This window comes from Chiloscyllium punctatum, chromosome 33, assembly GCF_047496795.1.
Source record: "Chiloscyllium punctatum isolate Juve2018m chromosome 33, sChiPun1.3, whole genome shotgun sequence".
Lineage (NCBI taxonomy): Eukaryota > Metazoa > Chordata > Chondrichthyes > Orectolobiformes > Hemiscylliidae > Chiloscyllium > Chiloscyllium punctatum.
Window position 1 is genome coordinate 7153686 of NC_092771.1, and position 13763 is coordinate 7167448.

Below are 13763 nucleotides of genomic sequence, written 5' to 3' on the forward strand. Positions count from 1 at the left end.
GTTGTGGTGAGTTCTGAAGGAGAAAGTGAGGACTGCAGATGCTGGAGATCAGAGTTAAAAGTGTGCTGCTGGAAAAGCACAGCAGGGCAAGCAGCATCCGAGGAGCAGGAGACTCAATGTTTTGGGCATAAGCCCTTCAACAGGAATAAGGCTTGTGGGTTGGCGCTCAGAGATAAATGGGAGGGGGTAGCATTTGGGCAAAGGGAGTGGGGTCACAGTTTGGCAGTGGAAGAGGCCCAGGACCTGCACGACGTTGACAGAGTGGGAGGGGGAGGGGGAGGTGAAATACTCAGCCACAGGGTGGTGGGTTTGGTTGGTGTGGGTGTGGGTGTCCCGAGATGTTCTCTGAAATGATTCACAAGAAGGTGTCCTGTCTTCCTGATGCAGAGGAGACCACACTGGGTGCAACGGATGCAGTAGATGACATTGGTACAGGTGCAGGTAAATTTCTGACAGATGTGAAAGGATCCCTTGGGGCCTTGGATGGAGGTGAGGGGAGTGATGTGGGTGCAGGTTTTGCACTTCCTGCGGTGGCAGGGTAAGGTGCCTGGAGTGGGGTGTGGCTGGTGGGGGGGTCTGGACCTGACTGGAGAGTTGCGGAGGGAATGGTTGTAATGGTTTGGCAGTGGAGAAGGCCCAGGACTTGCATGTCCTTGACAGAATGGGATGGGAAGTTGAAGTGTTCAGCCACGGTGCAGTGGGGTTGGTAGGTGCGGATGTCCCAGAGATGCCATAGACTTGTAGAGATGTACAGCATGGAAACAGACCCTTCAATCCAACCTGTCCATGCCGACCAGATATCCCAACCCACTCTAGTCCTACCTGCCAGCACCCTGCCCATATCCCTCTAAATCCTTCCTATTCATATATCCATCCGGATGCCTTTTAAATGTTGCAATTATACCAGCCTCCACCACTTCCTCTGGCAGCTCATTCCATAAGTGCACCACCCTCTGCGTGAAAAAGTTGCCCCTTGGGTCTCTCTTATACCCTTTTATCTTTCATCTCTCACCCTAAACCTATGCCCTCTAGTTCTGGACTCCCCCACCCCAGGGAGAAGACCACATGTATTTATCCTATCCATGCCCCTCATGATTTTATAAACCTTAATAAGGTCACCACCTCAGCCTCCGACGCTCCAGAGAAAGCAGTCCTAGCCTATTCAACCTCTCCCTGTAGCTCAAATCCTCTAACCCTGGCAACATCCTTGTAAATTTTTTCTGAACCCTTTCAAGTTTCACAACATCTTTCCAATAAGAAGGAGACCAGAATTGCATGCAATATTCCAAAGTGGCCTAACCAATGTCCTGTATAGCCGCAACATGACCTCCCAACTCCTGTACTCAATACTCTGACCAATACAGGAAAGCATACCAAACGCCGCCTTCATGATCATATCTACCTGCGACTCCACTTTCAAGGAGCTATGAACCTACATTCCAAGGTCTCTTTGTTCAGCAACAATCCCTAGGACCTTACCATTAAGTGTATAAGCCCTCTAAGATTTGCTTTCCCAAAATGCAGCACCTCGCATTTATCCAAATTAAACTCCATCTGCCACTTCTCAGCCCATTGGCCCATCTGGTCCAGATCCTGTTGTAATCTGAGGTAACCTCCTTCGCTGTCCACTACACCTCTAATTTTGGTGTCCTCAGCAAATTTACTAACTATACCTCTTGTGCTCACATCCAAATCATTTATATGAATGATGCAAAGTAGTGGACCCAATCCCAATCCTTATGGCATTCCACTGGTCACAGGCCTCCAGTCTGAAAAACAACCCTCGACTAATACCCTCTCGTTTCTATCTTTAAGTCAGTTCTAGATCCAAATGGCGAGTTCTCCCTGTATTCCATGAGATCTAACCTTGCTAACCAGTCTGTCATGGGGAACCTTGTCGAATGCCTTACTGAAGTCCATATAGATCACATCTACTGCTCTGCCCTCCTCAATCCTCTTTGTTACTACTTTAAAAAACTCAATCAAGTTTGTGAGACATGATTTCCCATGCACACAGCGATGTTGACTATCTCTAATCAGTCCTTGCCTTTCCAAATACATATATATCCTGTCCCTCAGGATTCCCTCCAACAACTTGCCCACCACTGAGGTCAGGCTCACTGGTCGATAGTTCCCTGACTTGTCCTTACCACCTTTCTTAAATAGTGAGACCACATTAGCCAACCTCCAGTCTTCCGGCACCTCACCTGTGACTCTCAATGATATAAATATCTCAGGAAGTGGCCCAGCAATCACTTCTCTAGCTTCCCACAGAGTTCTCGGGTACACCTGATCAAGTCCTGGGGGTTTATCCACTTTTATGCATTTCAAGACATCCAACACTTCCTCCTCTGTAATCTGGACATTTTTCAAGATGTCACCATGTACTTCCCTACATTCTATATCTTCCAAGTCCTTTTCCAAAGTGTAAACAGATGCAAAATACTCGTTTAGTATCTCTCCCATCTCCTGCGGCTCCACACAAAGGCTGCCTTGTTGATCTTTGAGGGGCCCTATTCTCTCCCTAGTTACCCTTTTGTCCTTTATGTATTTGTAAAATCCCTTTGAATTCTCCTTAAAGATGTTCTCTGAAACGATTTGCAATAAAACCCCACCGTAGTTCCTCTGTGTTGCTGGGTGTAGTGGCCAGTTGAAATAGTGTTCTAACGCAGCTTCGTTTGTGGGTGTTGCGATGATTGCTTCTGTAGTTCAATATTTGATCCGTATTTATTGTTTTCCTGTCAATGCTAGTTTGAAGTTCCCCATTGGCTGTTCGCTCTACTGCGACATTTAGGAATGGCAGTTTGTTGTTGTTTTCCTCTTTAGTGAATTAGGAACTATGCAGAGCAGAGGAAAATCACTTCTACAGTGATCTACAAAAAGAACGGGTACCCAATGAAAACAGTCCATCAATTTCTAAGCAACAAACAGACAAAACACATTCAAAAAACCTAGCCACTCTTCCTACATTAAAGCCATCTTGGAAATGACTGCAACCCTTGGCATCATGGTAGCCCACCAACATACTAAAACAGCAGCTAATGAACTTGACAGACAACAAGTAAAACTAATGTCATTTACAAATACCTTGCAAGAACTGTAACAAACACTACATTGAACAAACAGGCAGAAAACTAGCCACGAGGATACATGAACACCAACTCGCCACAAAAAGACATGACCCCCTCTCACTGGTATCCTTACAGTTGAGAAAGGGCATCACTTCGAGTGGGACAACACATCCACCCTCAGACAACCAGAGACACGCACGAAAATTCCTAGAAGCATGGCATTCCAACTGAAAAGCTATACCCCTGAGAAAAAGATCAGGAAACGACATCACCATAAGAAAATACATCACCACAGGAAATGACACCAACCCAATGAAACCCAAACACATAAATAGAAAGCGGGCTACACCACCAGTGCTTCACCCGCAGGCTGACTGAAGATGCTACCTAGTATGGTGATGAAATGTCTGAAAATAAACCTTCCAACTCAGCGAGCAAACTTACATCCAGAACCTCAACCTGAGCTACAAACCTCCTCAAAACTCAATAAGATTTTCAATTTACATTCTATGTTGCCCATCGGTAATTGCTAATTTGTTCTATTTTAGGCAATAACTGTACGTGACTCCATGGCTAAGTCACTTTATGGTGCTCTGTTTGACTGGATAGTATTCCGAATCAACCATGCACTCCTTAACAATCGTGACCTAGAAGAACACCAGAAGGTGAGTCAGATCAAATAAATCTGATAGACCGGTTTTCAACTAAAAGTTTGACCAGATCATCTCTGAAATTCATGTATGTAATGATAAAGCCATAATAAATTTTAACTGTTTTTCCATACTGCTTTCCTCCCTATACATAAGAATATTACCATTGGTAAGTGTATGAATGGTTCAGGACAGTTTGTAACTTTTCCTTGCTTTGTCTTAGAACAAAGTTTTGTCTCTTTATTTGGATATGATATGCTAAACAAAGAACGCTGTCACAAAACATTTCTCCTACTGTATGGCTATATTAATAGGAAGCAGTAATAGAATACTGTGCCATATGACTTGAATCCTTCAACGCTGACTCAAAAAATTTGGATGACTTAATTTGGGTATCTCTCGACACGCCCCAGTTTTCCTGGGTTGAGTTTAAATTAGTGTTTAGATGAATACTTGCCTTTTTTTTTAAACTTCATTTCAAATTCCTCCTAAAGCCAACAGTTTGTGCTTGGGAACAGTTAGATAAGATTATGAAAAGGTTTGATTGGGTCAACATAGAGAAAGCATTTCTTTTCATGTGGGAGACTGAAACCAGAGACCATAAATCCAAGTGATTCATTACTAAATTCGATTGAAAATTTATATGGAACATCTTTCCCCAGAGCATGATTAGAGTTAAGATGATTCTCATGTCATATCTGATTGAGTTACCAGCTGGTGTTACCATAGTGAATAATTAAGGTGACTTGCATTCATATATTTGATGCAGAGATACATCGGAAAGCTATACTGACACAAGGGTAAAAGGTTAGTAGGGTATTCTGGAGGGGTAGAAAGAAGATTGTGAGGTGCATAAACACGGATATGGGCTTGTATTTGACCTGTATATTCTATGCATTGATTCTCAGAAGCATGTTGGTAAGTTATGAGTAATTCTTCTTAATATATTAACTCAACGATTGAAATAAGCTATTCAACTATGCAGCTCAAAGCAATGGTGAGAAATGGTTAAAAAGGCATCTGGAATCCTGGGCTTTATAGAGGCATCGAATACAAGAAAGCTATGCTAAACCCCAATAAATTACTGCATTGGTCTGAAACAGAATCCTGCGCAGTTTTGGTTACTCACTTTTGGAGGGATGTGAAGGCATTGTAGAGGGGACAGAAAAGATTCATAAGAAACCTTTTCATGGGTGAGAGACTTCAATTGTGTGCTTACATTTAGAGAAGTTAGATTTGCTCTTGCAAAAGAGAGGGTTGCAAGAGCACTTGATTGTGCTCAAAATTGTGTGGGAGCTGACCACAGTGACCAGGAAATAACTGTTCCCAGAAGGTTCACAGACCAGAGGGCACAGATTGAAGTTTACAAAGCAACCAAAGACACATTGGAAAAATGATTTTTATATAGTGAGTGGTTGAAACTGGGCATAGCCTGCCTGAAAGGGTAGTGAAGGCAGAATTAATCATGCTTTTCAAATGGAAATTGGATAAGCACCTGAAGGTGAAACTATGCAGCACAATGGAGAAAGGATATGAAAATGGTAGAAGCTAAATTGTTGTTGTGGAGAACCAACATAATTTTAACAGGCTGAATGCCCTCCTCTGGTGCTGCAGTTATTCTGATTTTATTATGACTGAACCAAATTTTGGTTTCACAAATGCTAGCTTATAAGGTTGAATTCTCTAAATTTAAATATGCCAATTACAGTGTCTCATGATTTGATTGTGGTGAAGCTGGTAACTCAACCAGATATGACATGAGAATCATCTTAAATGTTTATTTTCACTTTATTTCATGTCATCTTTTTATACACAGACCATCAAAAAGACACACACGCTTTTGAGTGATCAGCATATTGATAGTAATAAATGCACTTGCCTTTGTAGATTCTTTCCATTGGTGTACTTGATATTTTTGGCTTTGAGGACTATGAGAACAACAGCTTTGAACAGTTCTGTATCAACTTTGCTAATGAGCGGCTTCAGTATTACTTCAATCAGCACATTTTCAAAATGGAGCAGGTAAAAACAAAATTTCTTGGACACATTGCAATTTAAAATATAACTTGGTGTAATAGCATAAAAGGAACTTTCTTATCTCTCCTGTGCTGGATTTGAAATGGGATGTGGTTGATACTGACACTGTTGCTGAGGTGCCCAGATTTGACATACCTCGCATGGATGAAAAGAAATTTCTTTTTTTATTTTACCTTTACAAAGGTCATGTTTTCCATTTTAGAGAGGGAGGGAACTTACCTTCAAGTTACTGGTTAAGTTAAATTTTGGCCAAGAAGAAACTTGTTTCTGAAATTTAAAACTCCATGCACAGAGTTCAACTTTTAGTATTTTGTTTGGAGAAAGTTCCTGTCAGCTGTTTTTTCCTTTTTTAAAGATTTATATTTCCTGCTTGAAGAAAGTATGTTCTAGCAACAGCTTTGTACTCTTAATCTTTCTTACAACTGGAAATTTGCTTGTAATTTAATTTATATTTTACAAACTGTGATCTTGGTCAAATTCTAATGCCGTTTGCATTGTTGAAATTCAATTACAAATTGTTTTTAGCATTTGGCGTACACCGGTTTCTTTTAAAAACATGGAGATTGCATCTAGGTTTTGGATTTTCTGGTGCATCATGAGCATCCATTTTGGTTGGAGCATTGGAGACTGGCTGTCAGTTGACCACTCAGTAGTTTTGTTGAACAAATAATAGAAACTTGTTTTGACAATACGTAGTTTTAAAGTATATTCATGAATGAACTGAGTTCTCAATTTTTGCATGACCCTGTATGTGTGTTCCACGGCATTGTGTACATATATAAACCTCTTTTACATATGATAACTCATTTCTTATTGGAGAAAATGATAGGGTAAGAGAGGGTGAACAGTGAGAACCGTTTTTCTCGGATGGTGATGGCTAGCAGGAGGGGACATAGTTTGAAATTGAGTAGTGATAGATATAGGACAGATGTCAGAGAGTATTAAGGGTATAGAATGCCCTGCCTGCCAACAGTAGTAGACTCGCCAACTTTAAGGGCATTTAAATGGTCATTGGATAAACATATGGATGAAAATGGAATAGAGTAGGTTAAATAGGCTTCAGATTGGTTTCACATCTCGGTGCAACATTGAGGGCCGAAGCGCGTGTACTCCACTGTAACGTTCTATGTTCTATGTTCTATTGCATGTGTTATGACATGGGGTAAACTCCCTTTGTTAATTTTAAACCATTAACACAAAGATTTATCCCATTGCAGTAACATGTGAAAATTCAAGGGGACAGGAACTATTTAAAGTAAAATTGACAACTTTATTTCTTAAAGTATAACAGAGAATAATTAACTAACAACTATTTACAACTCCTTCCTCTAACCTATCTTTTACTCTCCCTCTATAATACTAGTCCGATACAACATCCCGATTAAGATTTACCAAAAATTCAAATTTCAAAACTAGACATCAGTCGAATCTTTTTCTATTTTCCTCTGTAGATTTGCTCTCCAGATTGGTGTTGATATTTTTCTCTGTGCAAACTCCTTCTCTAGACAGGTACCTCAGAGTTTTGACTAGCTGTCTACATCTGTTGGTCTTTTCCCAGTTCTCTCCCAACTGTACAATTTTTCTCTGACTTACACCCCCAAAGCATTGGATTGTGTCATTGGCATTTAATATTGTCAATGTACTAAATTCAAACTGGATTGGAGTTTTTTTTTGTTTTTTGGGGATATAATTTAAACTGATTGGCCAAATTGAAATTTGTTTTTGTCTCCAGGCAACCAGCTACACTAGCTGCTGGACTACATGTTACATTGTATCTTATTCAGAACACTTGGTGCTGTCAGGTAGTTCTGTTAGCTTTTAACTCTCTTAAAGGTACAGTGCACCCACAGCTTCATAACACATGCATGTGAGATTAAAATGAGTATCAGATTTAGCAGTTTTATAAATAATTCACCTAACTTCCATTTTTGTTCTGGTCAAAAGCCAGTCAGTGTGCATTGGGTTCTCCAATGATTCACAATGATTGATATGCAAGTATTTAATTTTGCATAGTGAATATATTTCCCTGAGCTAAGCAATAGCTTCCTCAATTACTGAAGTTAAGTAATTTCATGCTTAGCGTGTAGATTGGTAATGTTGTCTCTGCCCAGATCAAAAGAGGTTTACACTGACTGGTAGAGTTTGGATACAAAGGGGCCCTGTCGTGAACCTGTTTGAGAAGAGCCACTCTTACTATGATACAGTCAGTTCTGCTATGATGCATGTTTCTTCAACGCGAATTGGCTTTAACACAATTGAAAAATTTAGACCATTGTTTGTAGAGTGCGAACTGTATTCTCTATAATGCGATTCCCACCCCATTAGTTTAAATGAAGCGGTGTTGCAAGATTTTCTTTTAATGCAAGATTGCACAAAAGCAGAGCTATCGCATTACATCAGAACTAATTGAAATATTCAACAATTGGGGTTTGCCACAAGAAACCCAGAAGTGACTTCCTTTATGTCTCATTCCTTAATGTCTGCTGGTAAGTCTTCCTGAAGAAAGTGAGATGCCATGATGCAAGTAAGCCAAACTGTGGTCATGGAGTGGTAATCAAAAATGTGTTTCTAAGTATGAAAACTTCAATTATGAGGATAGATTGGAGAGGTCAGGACTATTTTGTATGGTAGGAAGAAGGCTGAGCGGACTCTGAGAAAAGCTTTCAAAATCATGACAGAATTCGATAGAGTAGACAGGGATAAATTATTCTTGGTCAAAAGGATCAAGAATGAGAGGGTGCAAATTTAAATTGACTTACAAAAGAAGCAAATGCAAGATGAGGAAAAACATTTTTACGCAAATGATTCAGACATGGACTGCACTGCCAGGAAGTGTGGTGGAGGCAAGTTCAATTGAGGCATTCAAGCAAGTATTGGATTCTTGTTTTATTCAAATAAGTTGCAAGAATATGAGGAAAAGGAACAAGAATGGCACTAAGTGATACTCGTTTGGATTGCCACTGCAGACATAGTGGCCTAATGGCCTGTATTTGTGTCATAACACTTACGTGATACTGTGAAATGAGGTGCAGCATTGTTATTTTCAACCAGCTTGCTTGTTCTTATAAGCCAGCATTGTGTGGACAAGTGATGTTTGTAATGACAGGAAAGCGAGTGTTGATTATTGACTGGAATGTTCCAGTGTATTGTTGCATTCAGTTGATGCCAACATGATGTATACATGATAACTATTGCCACGTAGCTGTGCGGTACTGTGCTGTGGAACATGATTGGGCAAACACCAAGGTCTGGAATAATGTGACAATAGCATTCCACATATATCCACCAAATCTGATCAGTAGACTGTTTATGGCTTTGGATTTTTGCTACTGTTCTCTTCTGATTTTCCTGAAGGACGAAATTCTATCTTGAAACACTCTCTAAATATGTTAAGTTGGGTCATGATTTAGTCCCTGGCCATCCATGGAGATACACAGTTCATTTTATATACTGGATATAGTATTAGTGGGATTCATTGTGAAAATGTTGACTGCAGGTAGCCATTTCAAGCTAAAATATGACAACTGGTACAGGGTTATTTTAGTCGCTTATTAGTGCTTGGATGTAAGCACACAAAATCTGATGAGTCACTGCCAAAACTTTCAACTAGAATTGGTTTCCTTCAATAACTCTTTTCTCTGTGTTCGCATATTAAAGAAGGGATTTCATTGTTGGACACTCTAATGTGGTGCTACAAACTGTTACATGCAGTGAAGAATCTGACATTCTTGGGTTTCTTTTCCTAGTAGTTCTTTTTTAAAATCAAAATTTACAAAAACCCTTCTGTCTGTCTAAGTTACCCGATTCTGACCTGTAGCCCAGCCTTGCCCGCCAATCTGAATAAATTCATTCATTAGGAGATGCTGCCTGAATTCCAGTCAGCGCTCACATAATTAGATTATCGAGCAGACATGCCCACAGCTTGCAAATTTGAAACTCTTGAACTGAAGCTAATGTTTGACTGCTCCTGTAAGAGTCGTTTGGGATTTCTTGTGCTGAATTAAAAATGTCTGTGATTTATTTTCCCTATCATTGTATTACACTGACACATTAAGCAAAAAAGTGGATAGCTTACTTAAGGATTCAGCTAATAAAGCCAGATCAGATTTTGTGATCCTATACATGAGAAAGTTCTTGTAACAATCTCCTTGTCCACTGTCCCTGCCTGTTTCAATAGGGCCAACATCATCCCTATGCCTAAGAAGGCTCATGCAGCATGTCTCAATGACTACCGCCCAGTGGTCCTAACTTTGGTGGTCATGAAGTGCTTTGAAAGGCCGGACATGGCATTAATTAATTCCAGCCTCCCCACTACTCTTCACCCACTCCAATTTGCCTATCGGGCCAACAGATCCAAGTCAGATGCCTTATCACTTGCCCTCCCTCGAACATCTTGATACCAAGAACAGATATATAAGAATCCTACTCATTGATTGCAGTTCAGCTTTCAACACTATTATCCCCTCAAGACTGATTACTAAATTTAGTGATCTTGGACTAAGCCCCACTCTCTGCAACTGGATCCTCAGGTTCCTGACCCACAGGCCACAATCAGTGAAGACTGGGGACAATATTTCATCCTCACCAACACTCAACACTGCAGCCCCCAGGGGTATGTACTCAGCCCACACTGTATACTTACAAATGTGTCACCAAACACCAGACTAACGCCATTTACGAGTTCACTGATGACACCACCATAGTCGGTCAAATCTCAGATGGCGATGAAACAGACTATAGATGGGAGGTGGAAGACTTGGAAAAATGGTGCACTGAGAACAACCTAGCTCTCAATGCCAACAAAACCAAGGAACTCATTATTGACTTTTGGCGGAATGTTACTCATGCCCCCCTACACATCAACAGCACAGAGATGGAACAAGTGGAAAGTGTCAAGTTTCTGGGAGTGGTCATCCACAACAAGCTTTCTTGGACTCTTCATGTGGCTGCATTGGTTACAAAGGCCCAAGAATATCTCCTCTTCCTCAGGCAGCTGAGGAAATTGTGTGCCATTGAGAGCATTCTGTCTGGATGTATCACGACCTGGTATGGCAACTGTACCATTCAAGATAGGAGATGGTTACAGAGAGTGGTGAACTCAGCCCAGACAATCACAAAGGCCAACCTTCCATGTATAGAATCCATCTACCAGGCCCACTGTCAAGAAAAGATCACCAGCATTCTCCTAGATCCATCCCACCTTGGCAATGTCTTTCTGCAACCTCTACCATCAGGGAGAAGGTACAGAAGTCTGAACACACGCACCAGCCGGTTTTGAAACAGTTTCTACCCGACTATTGTTAGAATACTGAATGGACTCTCAAACTCTTAGCATTCGCCTGTACCTGTGTTTTTGTTTTTGCTGCTGTTTACCTATTATTTACTTAACTCTGTGGTCTACCTGTATTGCTTGCAAAACAAAGCTTTTCACTGTGTCTCGGTGCACGTGATAATATATATTCAATTCCATTCTCTGAGTTTATTAGCTAACCTCAGCACACATCACCAGTATTCACCCCAGTAGTCATGCTAGCATTTAAATTATTGTCCATGGACTACAGAGGAGAAAAAAGGATTAAGGTTTACAATGTGAAAATTTGTGGATATTCTGGGGGTAAAAAAGGGATCGGTATCTTGACATGTGAATTGGTTGCTAAATGTCAACTTAATATCTATGCATAAAGTATCAATTCTTGGTGACATACTAGGGATTATCCATTTAGTATTCACCTACAGGAGCAGAAGGTCAAGGCTTTGTTTTTTAATTTCAGAATTATACTTTATTCATTAAAATTATCTTTGTATATACACACAGTCATGTGTAGTTCTGTTCAGTAGTGTATCAAGGAAATAAATAAGCTTTGGAGTTTGACTGTATCCAAACAACCCTAAGACATCTCTTCCACACGTAAGACTATATTTACCTGCATTGAGGCACTAGGAGGTTCCGATAATTGAATGTACTCCCACTTCACTTCAGGAAGACCTCAGACAGTGGCCTTTCCCAACTGAGAGAAAGTGAGGACTGCAGATGCTGGAGATCAGAGCTGAAAATGTGTTGCTGGAAAAGCGCAGCAGGTCAGGCAGCATCCAAGAAGCAGGAGAATCGATGTTTCGGGCATGAGCATTCGGGCATTCCTGAAGAAGGGCTCATGCCCGAAACGTCAATTCTCCTGCTCTTTGGATGCTGCCTGATCTGCTGCGCTTTTCCAGCAACACATTTTCAGCCCTTTCCCCACTGAGCCTTGATGGCAGCTGTCCCAAGCTTTAGTGTGTGCCTCAGCATGTAGTCCTGAACCATGGAATGTGCCAGTCTGGAACACTTGATCAATTCCTTGCTCTGGGAGATCAACAAGTTTCAGGCAGACCATGAGCATCATTCACGGAGTTGATGGTCCTCCAGGCACAGTCGATGTTTGTCTCGGGGAAACAGACAGCACAGAGCCCTGTATCATGGAGCTGCTCGGGACGAACCTCGACAAAAATTTTCCTCCAGACTTCCTTTGCAAAGGCACATTCTAGAAAGAGACGTGTGACAGTCTCACTCCTTTCGCAGCTGCTTCAAGAGCAGCTTGTGGCGGTGCAGACCGACCAAGTGTACATGAAGGATCTGATGGCTAGTGCTCTTCTCATCACCAGCCAAGCCATGTCTTGTTGGAAAGATCTGGTGATGAAGCGTTCTGCCCAATGACTTTGACAGTCTGCTCAGGGAGCCACACGACAGGATCCATCCTGTCCTTTTCTCACAGGGTCTCAGGGACACTGTGTTCTGACCACTTCCTGATGGAGTTGTGGTCAAAGTTGCTTCTCTTTGCAAATTTCTCCACAAAGCACAGGTGATACAGAAATGTCCAACTACTTGGAGCATTCCGCAGCGGTGAGACCAGTCCCATCTTTCACAATACCAAGGACAGGTAGAATCTCAGTACTTAGTGAGACTTGGTGTTTGTGTATCAAGGGTCTATGTACAGCTTGATGCTGCTGCACACAAAGGATGACGATGATGTTGGGAACATTCCTCTGGCCATCCAGGGTTTTGTACTTGGGGTCCCTGCAGATGTAGTCCATCTTAAACCTGCAGAAGAAGTAGAAGATGGCTCGGGTGACTGCAAGAGCGTGATTTCAGGGAATGGGTCAGACCTGTGCCATGTAGAATACACTTGATGACCAGGGTTTCACCCACAATGGAGAGAAAGTGGTGCTACCAAAAAGACCAGCTTCTGTTTCACTTTGACAGTGCACTCTTCCCAAGACTTTGTGCACCACCCAGCCCCTCCAAACCATATTCCCAACACCTTCAGGTAATCTGTCCTGATGGTGAAGGGGATAAAGGATCAGTCAGCTCAGTTCCCAAAGAACATGGCTTTGTTCTTGCCTCAAATTACCTTGGTGCCAGTGGCCAGTTTGAATTGGTCGCAGATGTTCATGGGTCTGCCCATTGACTGCAGATCAATGCAGAAAATGGTGACATCATCCATGTATGAGGAGGCTTTGATCCACAGGTCTCTGCTGCCTGGAGTAGTCGCCCTTCCCAGACTTGCATCCTTCCTGATGGACTCCGCAAACACAGACACAAGACGAGAGAGAGTAACCTGCCCTGCCTTACTCCAGATCTGGTTGGCAAGTTTTCTGATTCCCACCCATTGATTAAGAATGCACTAACGATGTTGGTGTAGAGCAGTTGGATCTTATTGCAAATCCCCCCTCCCCCCAAAGTCCAATTTAGAGAGCATGTCCCACATGTATATGTGCGACATACTGTCAAAGGCCCTCTCCTGGTCCAGACTGATGAGTAAGGTGTCCATCCCACTGTCCTCTGAGGCTCTCAGAGATTGTTTTGCCTGGTACAGCACAGGTTTATTCAGAGTGCATTGCCGATCCCAGAGCAGACCTGACCTGGTTGACAGTGACCTTAGACTCATTCTTGTAGTCTGCATTCAGCAGTGAAATTGATTGCTAATTTCTAATTACCACCCTCTTTCCCTCTTCCACTTGTAAACGAGGG

At 41.8% G+C, this 13763-nt stretch overlaps 1 protein-coding gene across 6 annotated transcripts in view; it reads left to right on the forward strand.

Moving 5' to 3' along the window:
* myo9aa (myosin IXAa) overlaps positions 1 to 13763 on the forward strand; it is a 365642-nt gene that overhangs the window by 204273 nt on the left and 147606 nt on the right. For all 6 annotated transcript variants that reach the window (XM_072552871.1, XM_072552873.1, XM_072552876.1 and 3 more), the window contains 2 exons: positions 3620 to 3736; positions 5609 to 5743. In XM_072552871.1, coding sequence (XP_072408972.1) covers positions 3620 to 3736; positions 5609 to 5743 — 252 coding nt within the window. The remainder of the gene's footprint in view (positions 1 to 3619; positions 3737 to 5608; positions 5744 to 13763) is intronic.